Here is a 24,171-nt window from a genome sequence, read left to right as displayed (position 1 = left end):
TCTTGTCTTTTCATAGCCTCCCTCTTCCATCTTCAAAGCCACCAGCATGACATCTTCACATCTCTCTCTCTCCTCTAGTCTGAGCCTCTGGTGTCACACTGCCACTGGCTGACTCTGACTCCTCCTGCATGACTTTTATAATGAGTTGTTGCTCTACAGGACTCACCGAGATACCCATGATCTCAAGCTTGTTAGCAGGGTCCAGAGCCAGTCTCCTCCACCATAGAAAGAAGCACTCATGTTTAAATTCCATCCAATTGTGGGAATGATTTGGAAGCCATTATTTAGCCAACTATGGTGCCTGTGTTTGCTTACTTTTATTTAGTTAATATTCAACACTTTTGTATGAAGAGTTGTGTTAATAAAAACTATGTACAAATAAGGAAAGAGCAGAAAGAATTTATGTGGCTGGGTATATGAAATGGTCAGAAAAGAGGGCAGAATTGCATGGCTAGAGCTTGAGTTTTTAACAAGTCACCAACTGACTACGGACATAAAATATAAAGGAATCTTCCCCACCAATGATTTGTCAGACCTCCTGTCTCTACACTGTCCATGAAAAGGCCTGAAAACTTTGGAAAGTATTTAAAATGATATCAATAAAATTATTCACATTAGAATAGTATTATAACAATCCTATAGCTGTACAAGAATGAAGTGAAATGCGAATGTTTAGTTATGTGTTTACGCACTGCTGAGTCCCTTTGTGATGGATATAATAACAGAACATGTAAGAATGAGTAATTTATAAAGAACAGAAATCTATTCTTCTTAGTTCTTGTGGCTTAGAAATCTAAAATCAAGGTACCAATAATTGGTAAGGCCTCCTTTACTGCATTTCACAAGGAAGGAAGACAGACAAATTTTGTGTTCTCCTATGTCAGAAAAGCACAAGTGAACCTGCTCCTGGAAGCATTGTTGTGCTATTAATGAAACTACCTGAGCAGTTCAACCAAACACCTCCCAAAAGACCCATATGCTAACAGCACCACACCACAATCACACTTCCAGTATAAATGTATGGGGACATATTCAGACCACCACAGCTGATAAATGCTTGTGTGAAGTGTATAAGGGACTAAAGTGAGCCGGGCGTTGGTGGCGCATGCCTTTAATCCCAGCACTCAGGAGGCAGAGGCAGGTGGATCTCTGTGAGTTCGAGGCCAGCCTGGTCTCCAGAGCGAGTGCGAGGATAGGCTCCAAAGCTACACAGAGAAACCCTGTTTTGAAAAACAAAAAACAAAACAAACAAACAAACAAACAAAAAGGGACTAAAGTGGAGAGTGGGGGCTGAGGTGGGAGAAGTGCAGAAGTGCAGGGCAGGTAGCCACATGGGCACAAAGCCTTTCCTATGCTTTCCCTTCTCCTTAGGGAACTTCCAGGTCTAATAAGCTTCTGGAGAACCACAGAGAGTACTTCAGATCCAGAGTGCTAGAGAGAATCAGATCAGGACATCGCAGTCCCGGAAGCATCCTTTCTTTTACTAGTTCAGTCATTCATTAATTCATTAACTTACAGCCTACTGTAGCAGGTACTGACGTATAGTGACATCTCAACCACAATCTTCTGTAAGTGTTGTGCATCTCAAACTACCCTAGAGTGTCTACTATCTAGGAAGGAGAGATCTCACCTGTCCACAAACTGAGAAAATTGTTATCAGAAGCTGACCAAGAAAGTACAGCTCATTTTCTGATTTTAGATCATTTTAAAACATAGTAAAAGTCACATTGGCTGATTGATTTTGGCCTTGTTCTGAAACACCATGTTTGAATACTGAATTATGAATTAATATTGATTATAAGTTAAGTCTTAGAAAATAGGTGAATGGAGATTGGGACTAAATGAGTTGCATACTAGAAAGGAAAGAACATAGAAAGAAATATATATTAGTTGGAAATACAGAAGTGTCTTAAGAGGAGAAAGCCCTCACCACAGAGTCCTAATGGTGGCATGCAGCACCTCAATCTACTGGTGGCAGTTACTTTAATTGCCCAGATGACTGTCAGCTCAATGGGGGCACTACATTTGTTTGAACTGACTCCAGGTCAGGTTTCTATTTCCTTCCCTATTCTCTGGGACTGTATGAGACCCTGTGTAGAGAAGTGGCTCACTCTCAGATACTCTCAACCTTTTAAATAGCAATTTATTGAGGACACGCCTTTGAGAAAATAAAAATGAATGAGACATCATCTTCCTAAAACTGGATTCCTCAAAATAAGAAACATGGGATCAACATAATGTGGTTAGTGTATCTGATCACCCCATCCCTATTCATTATACCCACTAACAATTAGACACAGTGCAGAAGATTCCCAGCAGTCAAATCTTCTTTTCAAGTTTTTTTTGTTCAATGCTGGTACCCACAGCATTCGGTTGGGGTTGGACTCTAGAATTATTGCTATGGAATTCCTTGATTCTTGTACAGTTCCAGAAGTCCTGGGGTGTGGAAGCCATGAGTATTAACTGTCGATGGGGTTCCTTCCATCATCGAATAATGCTCCCACCAATCAAGAAGGAGGGAAAAAGATAGAGGTGAAAGAAGAGAGGCCGAAGGCCAGGAGAATGACAGGTGTCAGGAAACAGTGTGAATCAGAGGAAGGTTTCAGAGGATGAAGAGCTAGGGAGGCTGGGGAAGATGCATCCACACCCTGTGGCTCATATAACGACTCTTGAGGTTCTTCCTTTACTCTGAGGTTCTTCCTTTACATGCTCCAACACCATACCACACTCATGGATTAATGTCAGTGATAAGATGGTAGTGTAGAAGAAGACTGGAGAGCTGCAGCATCTGCACTGATTGCCTGAGTTCTATTATTGGCTCTTTCAAATGAACCTGTAGATGACCAATCACTACACCCAAACAGGGAATTAGATGGTCCTTCATTTACTACATATACTTGGGTTAGAGAACGAGTGAAGGGTGTGAACTGTTTCAAACAGGTTCTGACACATCCTCGTCTCATTGCTGCTATGACAATACTGGATCATAAATGGACCCAGTTTCAATTCTTACTGTGGACAGCCTGTTTTTTTCATTTATGTTTAAATTAGAAGTGTCTTGGTAGCACCTCAGTGATCAAGGAAATAAGGCACTAAAGAGCCACTCAAAACAAAATCCAAGGTAAAATCCCAAAGACACATTAGCTTTGAAAGGCCTACAAAGTTGGGTTTTTTTTTGGGGGGGGGAGTTCATTCAATTTTGTTTCTGTGTTCTCAGAATGAGAAGGGCTTAAAACTCACTATTAGTGAGTACTTGGCTAAAATTATATTTTAGACTGTGACAAAATATATGTTTCAACACTAAATATTGAAGTCTCTACTTTCAAAAAAGGATGTATTGCACCAATGCCTTAGAAATAATTTTAATTTGTAATAGGATTCTATGGATTTGTGCCAATTTTAATTTTTATTCAGCAATCTAAGATTCTACAGGAGAAAGTTCCAGGTACAAAGCCAGCACATTTTATTAATGATGGTTCTTTGGGGTGTGTCCAGACTTAATTGAGAAGGATTGTCTCCTAGTGACTCTCTAACAAGCTACTAAAATTTTGTTCATTGTACGAATAATGTAGTGATGACTGGCAATAGGCTGTTGCTCTTGTGTCATTATTAAATGGGACTCTAGTCATTAAGATGAACTTAGAATTCTTCCTGCAGGTTGAATTACAGTACTGTGAAAGTGTTATAACAGGAGAACTAGCTACTCACAGAAGTATTTATTTACCAGCAACCCAGCACCCATGAGTCAGTTCTTGCCAGTGCAGATCAGCCCATCTTGATGTGATCTGCCTGCCTGTCCACCTTGACTACCTTTCACTACGAATTCTCCCTGATTCTCAATCAGAGATTGTGCTCTAATCACTTAGGTGATCAACTCATCAAAGTGCTAAGCATACTAGAAGAGACTCAAGAAACATCTGGTAAATTAATGAAAAAATGACCAAAATAAAACCTGGATGGTTTAATACTGATGTCAAAATAACCCATAAGAAGACAAAGCACTTGGAGTTTCAAGAGTCACACACCCAATCCCCAGGCCTACTTTTTTCAGTTTATACTCAAGACACTCTCTCTGTAAGACTAGAATCTTCTAAGCAACTATTTCTGAAAAGGATGAATAGAAATGAGAGAGACAATTGCTAAGAGTTTGAAGACTACTTTTTGGTATTTAAAAAGCTCTTAATTGTGACCACTAATAAATTGAAAGGACTGGTCAGTTATGTATGCAGGGCCAAAAGCCCGGGTAAAGGTAGACTAATGAAGCCAGTGAGCAAGAAGGATTTTTTCTCTTTTGGCTTCAACAAATTAAAGCTGAGAACTGACCAGAAGGGACATTACTGCCAAGCCAGAGAAGCAACCAAGGTCAGCAGAATTTTTCCTCTCCCCTGCGTCCCCGTTTGTTTGTTTGTTCGGCCTCCCCGTTTGTTTGTTTGTTCATTGTTGCAGAGATAGTTGAGAAACAAGCTTTTTACAAGCCTGCTTTACAGGTAGGCATAGAAGCTACTACTCATCCCCAGTATTGGGACAGTGCTTTTACTTCCTTTAGCACTTGACAGGAATGAATCACAAACATATTCTGTAAATGCTTATGTTCCAAATCTTTTCTCCAGCTCTCCCCTAATGCCCATGCTCTTAAGATTCTTCATGTAGGATCCTCTGGCTTCCCTTCTGCTTTGTTCTTCTGAGAACTCTTATTAAACTAGTAACTATACCACAAAGATTTCTAAAACCACAGGATGCAGTTTTTACACAAACTATCTTGGCTGTGTTGAATCACAGTTTTGAAGTCTCACCTTCTAGACATTTATGTAAAGAAGATTTTAGCTGAGGACAATCACCTGGGCTGATAGGACCTAACACTTTTCCCCCAGGTTACTCCACATGTACTTGATTTTCACATCAGAGAGGATGTCTGTATTATCTTGTTCTGTGTTGAACAATGCCTCCACCATAAATAAGACTGGTTTTGTTTTGCCTCCACTAAGTTGCAGTAGTTGGATCCTGAGCAAGCCATACTGCTGAACAAGAACACACATTGCAAGGGGGATATCTGAGTCTCCAGAAGACACAGTAGAAACTAGGGTCACATTAGATTTCCTTGTGTAAGCAAGGTCTGTACCATTCATTTCCACTGGGAAAGAGCTCCAAGGAATTCTGCCACTTTCTAAAAATTAATTCTATCCTATTTGTATGTGTCCAAATCACTCAAGTATGCCCCATTTTCTTGATTTTCTTTAAAATATCATGTCAACATCTTCTATCCATAGATTTATCTTTTTCCAAGAAAGTATTGCCAAGAATCAAATTCTGAACTTTCCTAATTCAGCAAATATTAGTTCAGATTCTGCAGTCACCCCTGAAAGAGCATAGATCAACAGTTAAGAAGTAGGAAACATCTCAGGTAGACAGGACATGGTTACTTTTTTATTTGAAGAAAAAAAAAAACACGTACGTTTTAATAAATACTGTGGAAACACTGACCAAACAAACATACAAAGTGACTTCAACATTAAAAAAAAGCAACAAAAAGTTCTGCTTTATAACAGTTATAACTTATTTTCTTTTTACAGTATTTAAATACAGAAAGCACTCGCCAGCTATTTTGTAATACTGCCCACAGCATAACGCCACACCAGTCAAAGCACACTATATTCGCAAGATGTCTGAGTTTCATGGGAAATGATTGAAATGGCACTTTCTTGCAGAGACAAAACAAAGTGCTTGTAAGACACAGAATTGGATGTTGTAATTTTCTTACTCTCCCCTCCTGCCACAGTTTAATGGAAACACAGCTTCAATGCCTCAAAAATGAAGTGTCATCGTTGGGGGGAAAAAGCTTGTTCGCAGCAAGCATCACCTAGAACAGGGGCATCTTCTCTGGAAGGAACCACTCACAAGGAGAAACCTGTGAACTATTTTAAATGCTGATTATCACTCTCTCATGGTCAAGTCTTGAACCTGGCCCTGCTGAATCTGGTTGAGGTTTAGCAGTCACTTGAGAAATGCCCTAGGCTCATATCAGGGCTGACATTATAAGTTTTTTGTTTGTTTGTTTTGTTTTTGTTTTTTCTTTCTCTCTGGGGTTTTCTAAAGCTTGGACAAGTGGGACCCTTGTCAGGACAATGTTCATTTGAAGGAAGTGGCATGAGCAAATAGTTCACTCTGCTGCCAGTCTGGGTTATAACAGACAACAGGGTTCTAGGTATTTGAAAAATGACTTTCTTCCAGATAGCCTCGCTCAAAACAGTGCTCTCTGCTATAGTTACTTCATCCATTATTTCTCCTGGTAAAAACAGTATCCATCTGCTTCCTCTTTAAATCACTATCATATCAAACCAAGACACTTTTTATTTGACTTCGAGTTTTTATCAATGATGGCAAAAAGAAAAACAAAACCACACACTCTCTTTTCTAAACAGCGCACAAAATATTACATTGAGCAATTTTCCACTTGTTAATAACAATCACAAGGATGAACGAAACCATCAGACGGAATATAAAGCAACACTCTTTTCTATTTGATCTATGCGATCTTTGCAGCACTGGTCTACACATCTTGTAAGGCCGCAGAGGCCTTGCTTTCAAACCATCTCGCTCAGCAGCGACCTTCACAGGAAGTCAAGATTTCAAAGCCTCGTGAAGTTTTCCTCTCGAATCCCACGGGTCCCGATACAATTTCCATTTTAATGATGAGCTAGGAGGAAATTAGATCACATCCCCTAGAAAACTAAACGCTAAGGTCACAGTGCGAGTTCCCCGACGAGGACGGTACACTAATATATACTTTTTGAAAATGAGATTAAAACATTGGAAAATTAAATCAAAGTAGAGATCCATGAATAGGTTGTAACGAAAACACAAAAACAAAACTGAAAATAGGCAAGCACCATTCAGGGCATGGATTTTCTTCTCAGAGGTACTGGCGTTCCTCCTCCTCTAGCTCTATCTAGCCCATTTGTAGCTCCCTTTGTTTTTGGCATATTTTTCAAGTCACACTTCAAAACTCTTCAATGTACTCACTTCTCACCACTCGGTCTACATGCCGAACCTAAGGACGGGATTCCAAAACCTGGGTACCCTTTCAGGGGCCTCCTCAGCCTGCGTCCATGTGACTTTGGCTGTGCACTTCGTTTGACTCCTTTTCGTTTTGCTCTTGGTTTTTGTTTTTATTCTTTACACCTAGATCCCCGCGTCCTCATTAAAGACAGCGAAGCTTCACATGACAGTGCAGCTCTTCGCCTTGTCCTTCCGTAAGTCCGTTGCGACTGCTGAAAGTTCTGGTCTGCTGGGCATGTGTGAAATTCGCTTTGTGGCCCTCTGTGATTTGTTCCGCTTAACGTTTTTATTTGTCTTATTTACACACGCCAAGGTGGCGACATGAAAAATGTCTCTGACGCTGTTTTCTGACTGTAAAGCTGAGCATTCGATGTAAGTGGCTGCTCCGATCTGCTTGGCCATATTTGCCCCCTGTGAAGTAGAAGAAAGAATTCCCATCAGTAGGGAGACTTTGAGAGATGTTGGAAAGTGTTAAATGCCATCAAGCAGTCTTTCATATTGGAAAATATCTCATATGCCAAATGGATTTTTCAAGTGTTGTAAAATATATATTTTCCCCCTCATGAGCTACTTTGTTACTTCCTAATCAAGACCCAATCCTAAGGCCCTCAGTTACATTACTCAGTAGAAACTTCTCTAGCTTCCCACAGCTTCCAAAATGCTGATTTGCTCTTACTAGAACCTTGAGCATCCAACTCCCAAGAGGATGATTCAAAAAAAAAACAAGAGATGCAAAGATGGCATTTGACCCTCACTGTCACATGTAACCAAGAAGTAACTTGCTTCCGAGGTCACAGACAGGGCTACTGTGAAACACAGTCTCTTGCTACAGAGTAACCCTGAAAACCTGAAGACTGAATCTTTCACACAGATTTGGCCCTCAGAGTCCATCTCAGTCCTTCATGAGGTTCTCATTCCTCTCTTACTGACTATAAATGACCTTCCACCCCAGTCAACAGGCTTACAAAATATAGGGCGAAGAACACAATTTAATATCATTTAAGTAAAATCAGTTTCTATGATTGTACTGAGTTTGTTAATAAGAAATAGTAGATGAACTTCATTGCATTATTTTTTTTTTCTTTAAGTTTTTGATATACTGGGGATAGAACCCCAAGCCTTGCTCATACTGAGCAAACACTTTACTACTGAGCTCGGTCCCCTACCATAAAATTGAGTACTTTAACTGATACATACCACATATAGCTGTAGCTATTTTAACATGAACTCTTGAGAATCTGGTGGCGGGTTTTAGGAGAAAGTATTCCCAAACAGATTTTTTTTCCCCCTTTGAAGGAATACATGCAGCATGATGAACCTTCAAAAGACGGTGTTGTGGAGTGGTCTCTTTTATTATCAACTTGATTTAAGATTTTATTGGGCAACTGAGGACATCAAAATCTCTTAAAAGGAACCACATTCTCTCTTACACATGTTCAACTTTAAAACACTGGTGAGCAGAAGCATCCAAGGCTATCAGCTGCTCATGTGTCCTAATTCCTGGTGATTTTTACTACAGAGTGACAGAACATGTCATATTTCAGTTGACCACTGCCTCACCTCTTGAAAAACTGCTACATTTCACTTATTACAAACAATATTCCATTCCATTCCTTTTTTTTTTTTTTTAGAAAGTGACTTTTCCACCCTAACAACTACGTACCTGATCATATGACACAGGCGTCTGCCTGTGATTTGAGAGCTCCACCAATGTACTGACATCTGTCCGCAAATCAGACTTACAGCCAACCAAAAGCATCTTGGTATTGGGACAGAACTCCTGGATTTCACCTTTCCACTAGGGAGGAGGGGGAAAAAAAAGAAAGGACATTTAACAAAGTATTGACAGGCATACAATGAAAACAATTTCCTCACTGGCAGACATTAAACTCAGACTTCAAGGGAAGAAGCTTGCATTTAATTAGTAAGTAGATACCGAACTTTTGAGTGCCCATGTATATTGTTTTATATTCTGTGTGAATCATTGGTTCCTCGCACAATGAATATTGGGTATTAACAGAAGGTAGCCCCAACAATATCTTAATTATGGAGGGATTTAAAAGACAAAAGCTCCTTAATAATGACATATCCAAAGGATGACTATATCCTCAGATATGCTGAGTTTCTTATTTCGAGGTGGAAGGCTGGCCATAAGGATTAGCCCACACCAGCAAAAGTATTCATTCACAGATTCCACCATGAAAGACTGGCCATGCTACCATGTGCTAGGGGCTCTGTCTAAGTGTCTGGCCTATGCTTAGTAAAGCAGAATGTCCTGCTTCCAGGAGGTTCCACGAAAGTGGCAGAATGGACACAGACCATAGCTTAAGCAGAAAACTATTTCTTGAGCTTCCAGGACAGCAACTAGCTTTGTAGCCCATAGAACTTTGAGTTAATTTTTAACTGCTATGTAGTCTACAATTTAACTATTTCCTGTCCTAATGAGAATTATGAGAACTTCCAGAAGTCTCTGGCATGGATTGCAGCTGTTCCCTTTAAAGCAAGTAAATGGCTTTTCATGGTTTTGCTTCCTCTAACTTGAGTTCTTCATCAGGATGGGAGCCAAGTCCTCCAAGAAGATCATTGCTTCCAGAGATGAGGGGATAGAGGTGATGAAACACCTTCATCCCCACCCACAGATGTCTTTTGTGCTCTGTGAAGTTCTGTAATGGTGATGTATCTGTCTTTCTGAGGAGTTCACAGAGCAGACAGGGCAATAATAAAATGTTGTACTGTAATACTAGATAAAAGGGACATTCTGGAAGAGTGATTTAATCTTGATTTTTTGTTTTTGTTTTTGCTTTTTTTTCTTTCGATACAGTCTTTCTCTGTGGAACAGCCCTAGTTGTGGAATTTGCTTTATAGACCAGGCTAGCCTTGAACTCACAGAGATCTGCCTGCCTCTGCTTCCCGAGTGCTGGGATTAAAGGCATGCTGTTGCCCTGGAAGAGTGATTTAAGAGGCCACCAGAGGAGGCCTCCAGGTCTCAAGGTGTATCTGAGACAAGAGCATCTAGATCAAAGTAGCCCAGCACCTGGAGGGCAGTAACACAGAGTGCCTGACCCCATTCATTGAGGTTTTCCTTTTTTTCTTCCCCCCAACAATTATTTAAGAGCCTTTAGCACATACTCCTAAAGAATTGAAAAACAGAATAAGAAATCCTTCCTACCTTAAGTCACTCTAAATTCTCTGATATCAATGGACTTGAAGCCCAAGATTAAGACAAAACGCAGATGAAGTTACCATGAGCCTTAAGCCTCATGCAAATGTAAAACACCTGTATTAATATCTACAGGTCCAATGTCACTATTTATTTGATCTTAAGAGACAAAAATAAAATAGGACAGGAGGGAAGCTTTCTGTCATGAATTATGCACAATGCAATAATACTACATCAAGTACAAACTCCAGTAAGTGTGAGCCCCTTTTATCTCCAGACACAGCCAGACATGTTGTTATGTTGTCAGCAATGTGATGTTTCTGGCTTCCTCCTGTACTTGTTTATAGTCTTGAAGACAGGAAAGGTATATTCCTAACAGAATTTAACAAAAGTCAAACCCATGTTTCATACATTACTCTGAATGGGAATTAAATAAATAAAAGTTAAATAAAAGTTAAAAACTTTAAAAGGGACTCTTTGATCTATTAAAAGTGCAATCTCACCGAACTGCTCGAAAGTTTAGTAAAAACTGAAGGAGGGCTATACCTCAATCCCTAAATTTATAATGACCAATCCAAGCAAGTATCATACAGAAATATCAGCTAATAAAAGCATAGAAAATGTACACCACTGAAAGTGAAAACCAAAAGAACACAATGCAAATGAAACAAGCCCGGACATCTACACAGGTGTTCTCCTTTTCTGCTCCTCCTGTTTTCACTCTGACCTGGCCACAGGGACCCCTGAGTGACATTCTGTGCTCTTAGCCACACCTGACTTACATAGAAAAAGGGGGAAGTGAAGCTAGTGTCTCACTCTCAAATCCCACAACACCCCAAATGGGTGAGTGATCAACATGCTGCCCCATCTATTAGTACTTATGACCATCAAGAACTACCAAAGAACAAAGCCTAGGTTGCTGAAAGCCAAGCAGGGTCCCCACCCCCACTGAACTCCCTGGAACTCATCTATGTCAAGTTGCCATAATTACCCTGTGAGCCAAGTCCTCCACTGATGAAGGCCAAGCATTGCCCCCTAACACATATACAGTGGTTTCTTGGGCCTCAAGACTCAACTGCAACAGGTATCATCCCTCTTAGCCACGGTTCCTTCTGTCCACAGCTTCTGCTAGTTCTGTCTCCACTTACAGAATCTGACCCACCTTTGCTTCCAGAAACCAGGACTCTGTAATAATGTACATGCTGATCACAACTGATGGTTTACTACTATTTGATACACACCCGATTATAATTCACATTGTTACATGTCTAGGGACAAGACCTAGTATTCCTCTTATACTAATTTCATTTATGCTTCCATAAATTACTGAAATATAACTTCCTTATCAAAATAATTCTTATTGTATTCAGGTTGGATATCTGAATTGAGATCAACAGTGAACATGTATGGAATACTCTGTCTAGCAAATGAACAGAAGTCTCAGGTAGGACCTTACTGTAGGTCCACACTGTTTCCTCCCAAAAAAATAAACATGGAAGCTCACAAAAGGTATTTTGTTTTGAGCTTTATGAAGCAAAGTTGCAAGCAAAGCATGGCATTGATGTGTGGGAACCTTGTTTTGGTGTGGAAGTATGCTTTCTGGTATTTTCATTAGAAGACAGGGCAAAAGTTCAGACTCTGCATCCCCAGCCAACGACTTATCTCCAGTCCTACAGCACCAAAAGTGCTGGACAGCACCCTCAGTCTGCAGCACTTACCTTTTTTAAGACACTGTCCAAAGTCTCTGGTCTACTGATGTCAAAGCAAATGAGCACAGCATCAGAATCCGGGTAAGAGAGGGGACGGACATTGTCATAGTAAGGAGAACCTAAGAGACAAAATACACAGGTCTCAGACAAAAAGCATCCATCATCTATGAGGCATTAATTCTACCCTTTGAGATAAATCCCTTCCCAGTTATAATGTAACACCCTCACTTGCATACTCCCAACCCCAAGTACACACTCCTTCTTGTAAAGAAATTCAAACACATACACAAAAGACAGGTTCATTCCCTTAGTATTAGAAGTCTAGAGCACTCCTTCCCATGCATGGGACCTCTGTTTCTGGGAAGGTCAGGAACTTACTAGGGTGTAAATTGATAGAGTTCAAGGATTAGAGTCATGGAGACCCTAGATGAAGTGGGGAGGGTGTGGGAACAAGTGATCTTGAGGATAAATCCATTCTCACCACTAAAGGGGGAGAAGCCTGTGTCTTTAGGACTGGGTGCCTCTGATTTCTCATTTCTAAGATAAAAATGATGACAACCTGTATCAGTGGGATCTGAGCAAATCCAGGTGACAGCTGGAATTTAGGAAGAGATGTGTACATATTAACTAGATGTATTGTGGCTGTGCTATCGCTGTGGTGAAAGGCTCTGGGGCAGTAGCCACTGAAAATGGTGCTGCTTCCTGGGGAAAAGATCCAAACTCCAGATTAGTCCAATAGTTGAATGGGGGGTGAGTGGGGGAGGGAGAAAGAAGGCAAGATAAACGATGCACTGAGAGCCACAGAAAAACACATGGGTGTCACTCTGTCTCTAGTTACAAGTCTGGCTAAGCCATTGACCTTTGAGCTTGCTCACACTTAACCCCCAAGCCCTGTGTAAGTTTGCTTCCTGCTACAACCAAGAATGTCATAAATGCCATGTTGGATCACGTTACCTTTCTACACAGTTCCACCTGCAAACATGACAGGGGGACATAATCCAAGGTCCCTGGGCTTAGTTAAACCCAAGTTTGTCTAAAAGCTCAAATCAGCAGCCAATCAATCGAACCACAGAACTTGCTGGCCATTTAGGACTTTTTTTTGGACACTATGAATTCCAAATGTTGGGAATTCACACAAGACCAATAATTATGGATTATGAAATAGTTCAACTATAAAATTGAAGATAACTTGTCAATTGCTACGTTTAAGAAACCATTCTCGTCATACAGCCATTTCCCAGACAACATGGGAATCACTTACTAGGCAAATACAAATAAATACATGAAAGCTTCTTTGACTTTTTATTAGTTTTGACATAGTTTTGCATTTCTGGCAGAAAAAAAAAAAAAACATAGCATGTATTCCCTAAGTCAAAACTTCAGTAGTCAAAAAGAGGGGCAGAAAAAGCTTCCCAAAAAATCTTTGCAGCCAGCCCCTCCAGAGGGACAAAGCAGGAGAATCACAATTCTGAGGCCTACCTGAGCTGGGGAGTGAATGCAGTTAGTGGAATGAACCCCTCTCACTCTACGAGAGTACATTGGTTCTCCATGGAGCAATTCAGTGACACCATGTCCCAAAGCAAAAGGACAAGGATAACCAACGTCCAGGAGCCTGTTGTTGCGTTCTACAAATTAGTGTCCTACAAGTTAGTGTAGTCAGGGCATGTGTTCTGGGCCCTGGGCACTCACTGTACTTCCTGGCCACACTGCACCTGCCTCACTATCTGCTTTAGAGATGAAGATACTGAGTCTGCAGAGCAAGATGGGGTGGGGTGTGGATGTGCCAGGGGTCAGGAAGAGAGTACCAACAGTGAAGGCAGTCTAACAAGTTCTCAGGCAGAGCAGCAGCTTCCCACTGGGCCCCTGGAAGGCACTGGAAGTGCAGTAACAAAGCCTGCCAATGGAAGGTACTTCTCCACAGCTAGAGCCTTAGTTAAAAAAGTCACATCATTTAAAATATTAAGATGTACAAAAAAACAAACAAAAAAAAAGAAGCCATTCCCAAAAATTGCCACCCTTTCGGTCACTTGAAGAAATCAGAGGTGATGAGAATAATTGATTTAGCATTAAGCTTTTCTAGAGCCAGGAAGGGGTGGCTTTACCCTATGTGAATATATTGATATTTTGCATTAGTTCTACAGTTCTGACTCCTCTGCAGCCTTCCTTGTTTGTGTGTCCAAAGTCTAACTTTGATACAGCTCTGGCTGTAAACACTAGAATATCTCTTTCCTCAGAGTCACAAAATTCGAGATTGGACAGAGAAGAAATTCAAATGAGGACAGAGGAGCCTCTCTTCTGTTCTTCAAAGCTAGCTTAAACGACCTGACCCGACCTACACAGTCAGAGCCAGCCTGTGTCAGCCGAACAGGTGTCAGAAAGCTCAGGCCTTATGCTTTCCCGTCTCTAGACCTACAGGACATGACTAGCATCTGCAGGTGCCAGGCTCCTTCAGGAAAGGATGCTGCCTGTGCTGTGTGGCAGAGCCGACTATTCTACAGGACAATGGAGTCCATCTTTTCCAAAGGTGGCTGAAGAAAGTCAAAGGGGGCAAAACTAATTTAATTAAACTTGGGGCTGCTGGGAAAATCCAGAGAGTCGATTGCAACATTCCAGTCACCATGTGGCTACAGAGAACACCCTGCCCTTTGTGGGCTGTTTCCCCTCCCCCACCCATTTTAAGGCCACAAAGGGATCTGGCTTTGTGCTCAGTCCTCTGTCACAGGCTGGGGATTGCTTGCTTATGGGGGGGCAGGGAGTGGGGAGATAGGAAAGAAAGAAAGCAAGGCGGCTTTTGTGCTCGGTGGCTATATGCAAATAAGTGAGAAATTTACTCTCTTGATTGACTTTAAAAAGAAACAGCTCTCTTGGAGTTAAACAGGATTCTCATGGAGGCCTGGTTCTGCTTTTGTTTTCATTTGGTTTTACAGTTTGGATGAAAATACATATGTAGTGTAGCAATTCAGGAGAAACCAGCCACTGAGCTTGGAGGTGAGGAGGTAACTCAGAAGCACTTTAACAAGATCTAATTAGGAGCAGCACTTTGATCTGTGCCTAGTCCAACCCCCTGCAGTAAACAATGCAGCTTTTTGATCAACAAGTACCCAAGGGCACTAATAAAACGGATCCCAAAATTCATTAGTCATAACTGTAATATGACCACCAAAGAGAAGAGTAACTTGCCATGGAAGATGAGAATTTATTCATTATATTTTTGATAGCTTAAGGTTAATTTTTTTTTCTGGAAAACAAAACAAAACACCAAAATATTGTTTCCAGTTTTCCAAAGTAAGAAAGTGAATGATAGAATTACAGAACTGGCCTAACAGGAAAGGTCTAACTCTTCATTGGGTAAGAGGGCCCCTTTCTTCAGTGTTATTCCCTATAGGGGGGCCCTGCGATTGCACAAAGGAAGTAGGCAAGCAAAGGACTGATCCCCACAGGCTTGTGTGGGATAACTCAGAGGAAGAATCCTAGGAATGCCCTGTCAACTGAGGAGTCCAGAAGACAGGAGAGCCTCCTAAAGGAGTGGAGAACAATGCCAGGCCATGACTCCTGTAGCTTGCTGCATCCCAGGACAACCTGGGAAGGCAGCCTTTCAGACATATTAATTGCTATAGATTCCAGTTAAGCTCGCTAACAGCACTTGTTTTACAGTGTGCCAAAACACAGTAGGTCCTGATGTGCATTCAGTCTGTGCCTTAGTACCTAAGAATGGACTATAGCTAATACCCAGTAAACCTAGTTACGAAGCTCTGCTTGTCAAGTGCAACTTCCTCAGCATGTGGAATAGACTTCATGCATACAGGCATTTTCAGGGCATCACTTCCTTAAAGATAGTGCTGTTCTTAAGGTCCTTTTAAAGTAACCTACCAGACTTTACATTGGCAAATGGCAGGGAGCTGTGTAAGTGTAAAGTATAACTGGACATTACGCAAAACAAGTGTCTCATTCTGTCCACCATGCCCCCTGAAAGGCATAGATTAGAACAAGCATGCTTTCCGGGCTCTTTGTTGCTCAAGTTTGGAAAACATCAGCAGAGTTCTTAAAGACTTTCAAAATTGCTGGTCCACACAGACTTGTCTTCAAGATCATTAATTTGGGATGAGAGGGAAATTTCCAGCCCCAGAATAGTCACACAGTGCCTCACCTAGAAACTCATTCTTCAAACACATGCCTGCCTGCTGAAGTCACCGCATTGCAGAGGTGCAGCACACCATATAAGTACATCATTGAACGTATATGGAAGAAGAGGCATGCCTACAAGGGAGTCAAACCTGTTCAAGTACTGAGACCTTAGAAGAGCTTGCAAAGTGAAAATCCTTCTTGCTGGGTATTTTAACAGTGTAACACCTTACACTTGAAGTAAGTTGTAAGCTGTAAGAAACTCCTACCAGAACAGGAAGTTGGGAATAGTGGGTGTTTTAGGGCAGGAAAAAAATACAGTAAGTTTTGATATTTTCTGTGTTCACCAAGGACACACAGGTAGTGAGGGGCCATCGCCCGAGGGAAAGAAGCACAGCAGGCTCAGGAATGTGAGGAGTCCAGACAAGTGTCACCCTCTGCTGAACCCTTCCCCAAACTGTCTGGGTCACAGACATTAACTCCCCAAAATGCCACCACCAGCAATGATATTTTGTTTGTATCTTCTACTGAATCAGACTGTTAGAGAATATGAAGAGATCTTATGAAAACACGTGGGTACTTTCGTGGTTTCTATTTCTGGAGGCTGTGCAGATACACAATGGGATATAAGTTCAGAGGGGTAGAACTAGCATCACTATTTGAGGGCTCCAAATAACATTTTGGTAGTAACTCTTAATCTTGAGGTACTTAAAAATAACAATATTCCTCACATTTTACTGACGATGGGACCACAATGAATCATAGAGCTTAATGGGATAAGATTATGCAGGTAAAGTTTTAAAAATCCACATTATCATTCAGTCCAGACTAAAGGAATTATGTTTCCCCTGCTATGTAAGAGTCCATTATCTTAGCATGAAGGCCCCTGAGTGCATTCACCTTTCCACATACTATAACATTAGCCTTGTGTTTCAAAACCAACATGCTCAACACCTGGCCAAATTTTTGAAGAAGCTTGTGGAAAAGTATGATTATTTTTTTTTGCCAGAAGGGACTCTGTGAATGTTGCCAATAGATTGTAAACCAGAAGACATTTTAAGGACCTCAAAAACTGACAGAGGCCCAGCTGATTCATTTGGCACAGCACACCATACACCACAAGCAGAGTGGAAACACTGGTGGTACATGGTGTCCTATTTCCGTGAAAAAGAAATTAATGGGGAAACACCTGGCTACTTCAGGAGCATTAGGATAACCAATCAGGTCACCTTACTCAAATGTGCAACCTAGGAAAAACCAAATGGGAGAAAAAACTAGCACTAAACTGATTAAAAAAAGAAAAATAGTGTAGGGACAGATGAAGATTTGCCTCCGGTCATGCTGTCTGTCTAGCCCTAGTCCACATTTCAGTGTAGGAAGTCCTACTTTAACAGCTGGGAGTGATTTCAAAACCCTATATCCCAAGCATCACATTGACTTTGTGAAATACCTGGTTCTGTGGAGTTTGTTCTGCTGTTCAGATCACAACCATTTTCTAATTAGTTTGTAAATTCTTAGCTTATCCTGAATTCCTAGGCTACCTCTAAGAAACTTAGGTCAGAAATCTCAACTTTGAGAATCTGTCTTTTTCCCTGATAACCATTAAATGTAAGCACGTTTTAAAGTGCAAGGGATTTTAAGAGATCTGAGTCAACTTTTAGATGAGGTCTGGCACTATGGGAGATTTAATGGCCAGGAAGATCTAAGTTGGGGGCTTGGACTTGCACAGACATTCAACACCTCTTGAGTCTTGTTGCTGCAGGTGAATCATCCTCCCCTCCCCACCCCACCCCCCATGCCTCTTCCTGTAACCATGTTTCCATGTCCCTGTTTGACTAGGGAGTATTAGTAAAAGATGCCCTTGGAAGGATTCCTCCTCACCTTGTTCAAGTCCATAGGCATTTCCTCCTATCTGCACCCCATACTTATTCTGAGTTTCTCATTTGCTTTCTTACTTTACCCTGGAGGAAGCATGGGTATTTTAATTTTTCACCTATATTCACAGCATTTTTGTTTTGTTTTGTTTTGCCTGTCACTCTTAACTAGAATGTAAGTAGCCTGATGACAGAAGCCCCTCCCACCCTGCCCTCTGTCATAGCACCAGTGGGGTTCAGGTGTTCCCAGATGGTATGCCTAAACAGTTTACAAACACAGCTTCATGTCTTACCCAGATGTGTTCATTTATATTTTAAATCACAAGAAGGAATAAGTGATCTCCTTTTAAACTGCTTTCCTTGGGTAACATAGATGAATCTCCAAAAGGAAGCATTTCCATTCTTGCCAAGAAACAGTTCATTAGGGCACACACTTGTTACCAAGACTGGCCTTCAAATTTGATGTAAAAGCTGAACTACACCTTTGTAGTTAGTTCTGAAACTGTCCTCAAAGTAAAGTAACTAAGATTGTTCTTTCTTACCTGTTGCTTTAAATATAAATTAAGGAGAATATGATGTTTTTTAATACTACTAGAAAAAAATACTGGAAGCACTAGCTTTAGCATTCAGAGCCTGATAGACGTTCATAGGATATTAAGATTCAAAAGAGTTTTCACGGGGCAATCACACCGTTATTAACTGGGAATCAGCAGTTGAATTGAATACTTTAAACTAATACTATGCCTGAAATAAAATGTGCATTAACTTGTCCTGGTTAAAAGCTGGCATGCATGACTCTTACTCCCTAAATCACATATGCTGCAATTACTCTACAATCTAGTCCTAGGAAAAGATATGGTGATCTTTAAATGACTAACTTTCTATTATTAGTAGGCATTTGGCTTCATATTGCAAACTGCTTCTGTGTTTGGCAAGTGTAGCAGATTTTTGAAGTACAAACTATTAGAACTATTTTCATTTCACTTATCACTTTAAAGTATCAAAACTCCTCTCTCTCTCTCTCTCTCTCTCTCTCTCTCTCTCTCAATTTAGTTGGGAAATTTTGAATATTCTCCAGTATGTTTCTGCAACTATTAGTAGTACTCATTGTATAATGAAAATACTTCTCCGTAAAAAGGAAGAAATGGATCCAAGCCTACCTTTAGAGTTTTCCCATTTTAGAAGATTTTCCTGACACTTATAGTAAGGTTTTGTTAACTTTGGAGCATTTTAAGTAACCATAAAAGTCAATTGGCACTGTGTCACAGTGTCTGCTGTAATGGGTGAATGCTTGCAGAAAGACAGGGATGCTGGTCCCCACCTAAAGCAGTGGTTCTCAACGTGTGGTGCTCAACCCCTTCAAGGGTCAAAAAAATCTTTCACAGGGGCATTAGACTCTCTGTATATCAGATATTTACATTATGATTCATAACAGAAAAACTACAGTTATGAAGTAGTAACAAAAATAATTTTATGCTTGGGGGTCACCACAACATGAGGAACTGTATTATAGGGTTGCAACATTAGGAAGGTTGAGAATCACTGACCTATGACTTTGTAGGGCTCTACAAACTACTGGGGAAGCCTCATAAGGAACATACTGGCAACAAGTTAGAAGAGGTCACTAGAATTCAAGAATTAAGTGCACTGTAGGTTAGCATTAGGCTAGCTCTGCATCCTACATCTAACAGAGGACCTGCTTGTAGTAGATACAGAAAAAAGGAAGAAGAATACAGATGAAGGAAATATTAACTGCCTGGGCCCCCCAAACGAGAAGTGAATGGTTTCTTTTCCTCATATTCTACTTGTACATGGTATTCCTCCCCACATTCAAATTGGCAGTTTTGCTTATCATATGACCACTTGAGGAGGACACAGACCACTTAGGAGATATGGTGCACACATAGAGAGCTCGTAAAAGAATTGCCTCTGTTTCCTAAATCTTTGTTCCTCTGCTGAAAGGTTGAAGACAGTAGCAATACCACCAAAGAGCACAGTTTATACTCTCTCTCCACACAATTTTCCCAATAGAAATCCCATTCACATAGTCTTGGGAGAGAATACAAAATTGCATTCAAGGCTCTATAAACTTGTTGGAGCTTCTCTCCAGAGATAAGCTGGGAGCAGTTTGAGGAAAATCAAATATATATGAAGAGACATAAAGTATGTGCAATTAGTTTCACACCTCAACAAAACAATGTCTTTATGGGGGAGACAATGCTAAATGATAGTTTAAAAAAATCTTTAGGAGCTTGTCAGGAAAAACAAGTAAACAGGAAAGATGGTAAAATTACTGGGAAGCGTGAACTTCCTGCTGCAAGCATGCTAACCCTGAGTGGCAAGCCACTTTTGTTAGAAACAACCTATTCCTAGAATCTAAGCAATGTTCTGTAACTGTGTTTAATCTCACTTCACAAACAACATAACAGAACTCCAAATAATAATTTGTATAAATCTAAATTTTAAGTAAGGTTTTACAACTGGATAATTTTGCAGTTACAATACTGCTGCAACCAGCTTCAAACCTTTGTGTTTTACAGAAATATGGATGGGTTGTCTTTCACTAAATAAAAATAAAAGTCATTACTTCACCACTGATTTAATTTCAGGTGATTAACTTTAATTTGATGAAAAGCAATATTTGTGAAGTTGCCATTCTTAAGGCACAGGTAATTCAGTGCTAATTAATGCCAGCAGCCCCATCTCCTTGGCAACTATGCATATCATTATTAATTTGCTCATTCTTTAGGTTTTATTGGGTGACTATTGTATGCAAGGTATTCTGCTATATGTAGAGACTGTGAACTATGTAGTTGTAAGGCTTGAAAATATCTGAAGTGATATTTGCATCGGCTTCCCACTATAAACTGTTCATACACATCCATTTTATTTGCTAGTCCTTGAAAAGCTTGTGCCTTTTCTCTCTTAAAAGGAGGGAGGTGGCAAGTTTGGCCCCTGGGCACCTAATCTAAAATCTCAGTTGGTGGTCTTGTGACTCTCAAAGCTTGAGACAGGGATATATAACCCAGCATTCCTAGGAGTCCACCCATCCCCCTCCTATAGTCTCATTCCTAAATCCACTAGGAAGCCTGGTTTAGTCCAGAATCTGGCTTGGTTTGCAAGCTGTGAGAACCTCAGTACGGGATGCCAGAGACTAGGGGCTGAAGCCAACCAACGTCCTGGGAAACAAAAAGATCTGCATGTCCAGACACTAAAGCCAAGAAGCGATAGCTGGGAGAGATCTTGCACATTATCCAGCTCCGCGGCTGCCCTCTTTTTACAGATGATGAAAATGAGACCCAGGGAGGTAGAGATTTGCACATAGAAATCCCTGGTAACCAGGAGCTAAGATCTAAACACAGCTTTGTATCAAAGATGGTATCTGACCCACTGCTCAACCCCACGACTAAATAATTCTTATGGAGCAGACGTCCAAACAGGGCTGGGTGGGAGAGAGGGGGTGCTGGTGCTAATTACTGGTACCACACCAGCTGTCCTGCCCACTAGGCATAACAATTACCACCACAAGCCTGAGAGCAGGAGCCTAATAAAAATACTAGGCAATGTAATAATTCTGATGATAGAAACTAGTAATAAGCCACTAGAATTCCACCAGCACTTTCTCTATAGTATCAAGTCTGTGTATGTAACCCCAACAACAACAAAAAATACAAAACGCCCTTGGCGCAGCTCAAGGAAGAGCCTGACTCTCCAGGGGGAAACTAGATCCATGCTTCTCACTGCTGCAGTCTGAGCATCTGGCACCGACCGTGAGAGGCGCCGGTACGAGACTTCTCTCTAGCCTTTGTGCCGGGGGCTGCCTCAGGAGACCTTGTGACTCTGGCCCCTTCCTACCGCTATCTAATCCCCCAGGTCCCTCCGAGGTTCCAGCCCGGGGTGTGGGAAGCTCGCTGAAGCTCCACTAGGCCACTCCCAGCTGAGCGCGGCTCCACCTCGGGCCACCCCGCCTGCCAGCAACCCTGCATGTTGGCGCTTGTGCGCTCCCCCTTGCCAGTTTCGCCCGAATGTGTCTGGCAGCCCAGTTCCCCATGCGCACCGGCCTTTCCCCTCCCTTCCCGGTAGCTGCTCTTCCTCCGGAGAAGGTATGGTCTTTCCAAACAGCATGCCTTCTCCCGGGGCTCGTCTGCCCCGGCTTGCTAGAGCTTGGGTACCAGGAGTTGCTTAGTACTGTCCTTACTGTCTCTGCCCCGCACTGCTCCGGGGCGCCAGCCTTCCCACCCGCGAGGATCTGTCTTCCCCACCATAGTGCCACGTAGATGGGTGGGCGCGTGGGAAGGCAATAACCTGGCCTTGAACCCTAGACCTTTCGACAGAACCCACCACGGCGCCAATAATTCAAGTAGACAGGAAGGTCAAAGGCGAACGGTGCTGCCTGCGGCCCTGCAGGCGGGCGAGACCGAAGCAGTGGGGGTAGGGAGTGGCATGCTCCGAGAGCTGGCACGGAATGCTCCCCGGGCAGCCGCAGAAGCGGCTCTGCGCCGGTGGCACGGAGGCTGCGGGGGCGGAGGCTCCGCGGTGGCCGCTGCCGGCACCACCAGCGCATTCCTGGCAGTAGGCGTCACGGGTGCCGGCGGCGGCCGTTCACCCTTCTCCCCCAGCAAGGAACCGGGTGGCTTCGGGGATCTTCTCCCAGTTCAGCCTGACCCCCTGCCCCGCGACCAGATGGCTGGTGACCCCCACGAGGGGTTTCCTCTGCTAGCAGGAGGGCTCCACGCTGCTCTGCATGCTTCAGCACCCGGCCACCCTGTCGGCCTGCTCCGGCACGGCCCCAAGGACGGACAACACAAGGCCACGCGGCCACAGGAGGCTGCTCCAGCAGCGTCACCCCCGGACACATAGCGTCCGCCTGTCCCCACAACCTTAGTCACCTCCCCTGCCCAGAAAGCCACATTTTCCCGCGGCTTGAGCCCTGCAAGTCCCTCTAGGGGCCACGTTAGCATACAGGGCGCCAGATCCCGAGCCCCGCGGCGCACCAGCTCAGAGAGCCACGCGGTGTGCTGAGTCTTACCTGAAGTGTCCCACAGGCTCAACTCTATTCTTTGTGTGTCGATTTCAAAACTGGCTGTGTAATTCTCAAACACCGTAGGGACGTAATTCTGGACAAACGAAAGGACAGAAGAGGAAGGAAAGGTGGCAAAGGGATTACTAAAAACGCGACATGCATTGAACACTTTATGGAAAATACCCGAAGCCCCCAATTTAAAAAACAAAAACAAAAACAAAAACCTCACACTCCCTACACACTAAACACTCAGCTCCCTCCCGAGAGGCCACCCGGGTTTCCCCACCCGGCTTCCCACACTGGAACCAGCAAGTTTCGGGGGCCGAGAGCCCAGGGTGCTGGCACGTCCCAGCCCAGAGGCTTCCAGGACACTTTGCCTTCCAAGCTGTGCGGCGGTGGAGACCGGCTTGGCCTGAGGAGGACTTTGAAGAGGAAAATCACAGCGAGCGGAGCTCTCTTCCAGACTGGGGACCCCACCGGCCGCTCCCCTCAAAGCTGTGCGGGTCACACTCACTTCGGGGAAGCAGTCCTTTGCGAAGACGTGAAGCAGCGCTGTTTTCCCACACTGGCTGTCGCCCACTACTACTATCTTGCATTTCACGTTCTGATTAGGATCCATGATAGATTTACTGGATAATTTCTGGCTGGCTCTTCTCTCCTTCATTGATGTTGCCTTATTTTCTCTTGAAACAGGAATTTTCTCTTTAGAAGAAAAAAATATATATATTTACGTCTCTCTATAAAAAGCAGATAAAAAAATAAATCGCAAGGCCGGTGGGAACCCCTTAAGCGTAGCGCAGTGGAGGAGAGGCAGCGGCTCTTAACTCCCCTCCAACAAGTTTTCTGCCTGACTCCGCGCCTCTCCTCCCAAGTCCAATTCCAGTCGGTCTGCTTTGTTTCACGCTCTCTGCGCGGCTTTATACGCCCTGCCTTCCAATCCCCTCTGCTTTCTCAATGAGAGAAGGAAACTGATCCGCCTCCTCCCCTTTTATGGAGCCTGGGAGCCAGCGCGGTCGTCTCGTTGGCGGAAAGTGTAGGCAGTGCGCCCTCTAGGGTAGTGTGCAGGATGGCTCGCAGACCCAGGTTCTGGCATAACCAGAAGGCTTCAGGCGGGATTTGCTGGTGGACAAACAGTTCAGGACCAGGTTGAGGGGGAAATGGATATCTGTGCACACGAACTTGAGCTGGAATTCCTTGCAAATTGCTTTCCAAGGGGCATGTCTCCAA

General features: G+C 42.6%; 1 protein-coding gene across 1 annotated transcript; it reads right to left on the bottom strand.

The window, feature by feature from the left end:
* Positions 1-5,749: 5,749 nt before the first annotated feature.
* Rnd3 (Rho family GTPase 3) lies at positions 5,750-23,903 on the bottom strand. The gene is made up of 5 exons (XM_027420453.2): positions 23,459-23,903; positions 22,951-23,038; positions 11,935-12,044; positions 8,720-8,854; positions 5,750-7,467 (listed from the first exon to the last, which is right to left on the bottom strand). The coding sequence occupies exons 1-5, from the start codon at positions 23,606-23,608 to the stop codon at positions 7,216-7,218; spliced, it is 735 nt and encodes a 244-aa protein (XP_027276254.1). The 5' UTR covers positions 23,609-23,903; the 3' UTR covers positions 5,750-7,215.
* Between the last annotated feature and the right edge of the window lie 268 nt (positions 23,904-24,171).

Source organism: Cricetulus griseus, chromosome 6, assembly GCF_003668045.3.
Source record: "Cricetulus griseus strain 17A/GY chromosome 6, alternate assembly CriGri-PICRH-1.0, whole genome shotgun sequence".
In the NCBI taxonomy this organism is placed as follows: Eukaryota; Metazoa; Chordata; class Mammalia; order Rodentia; family Cricetidae; genus Cricetulus; species Cricetulus griseus.
This window is presented reverse-complemented; position numbering and strand designations above follow the sequence as displayed.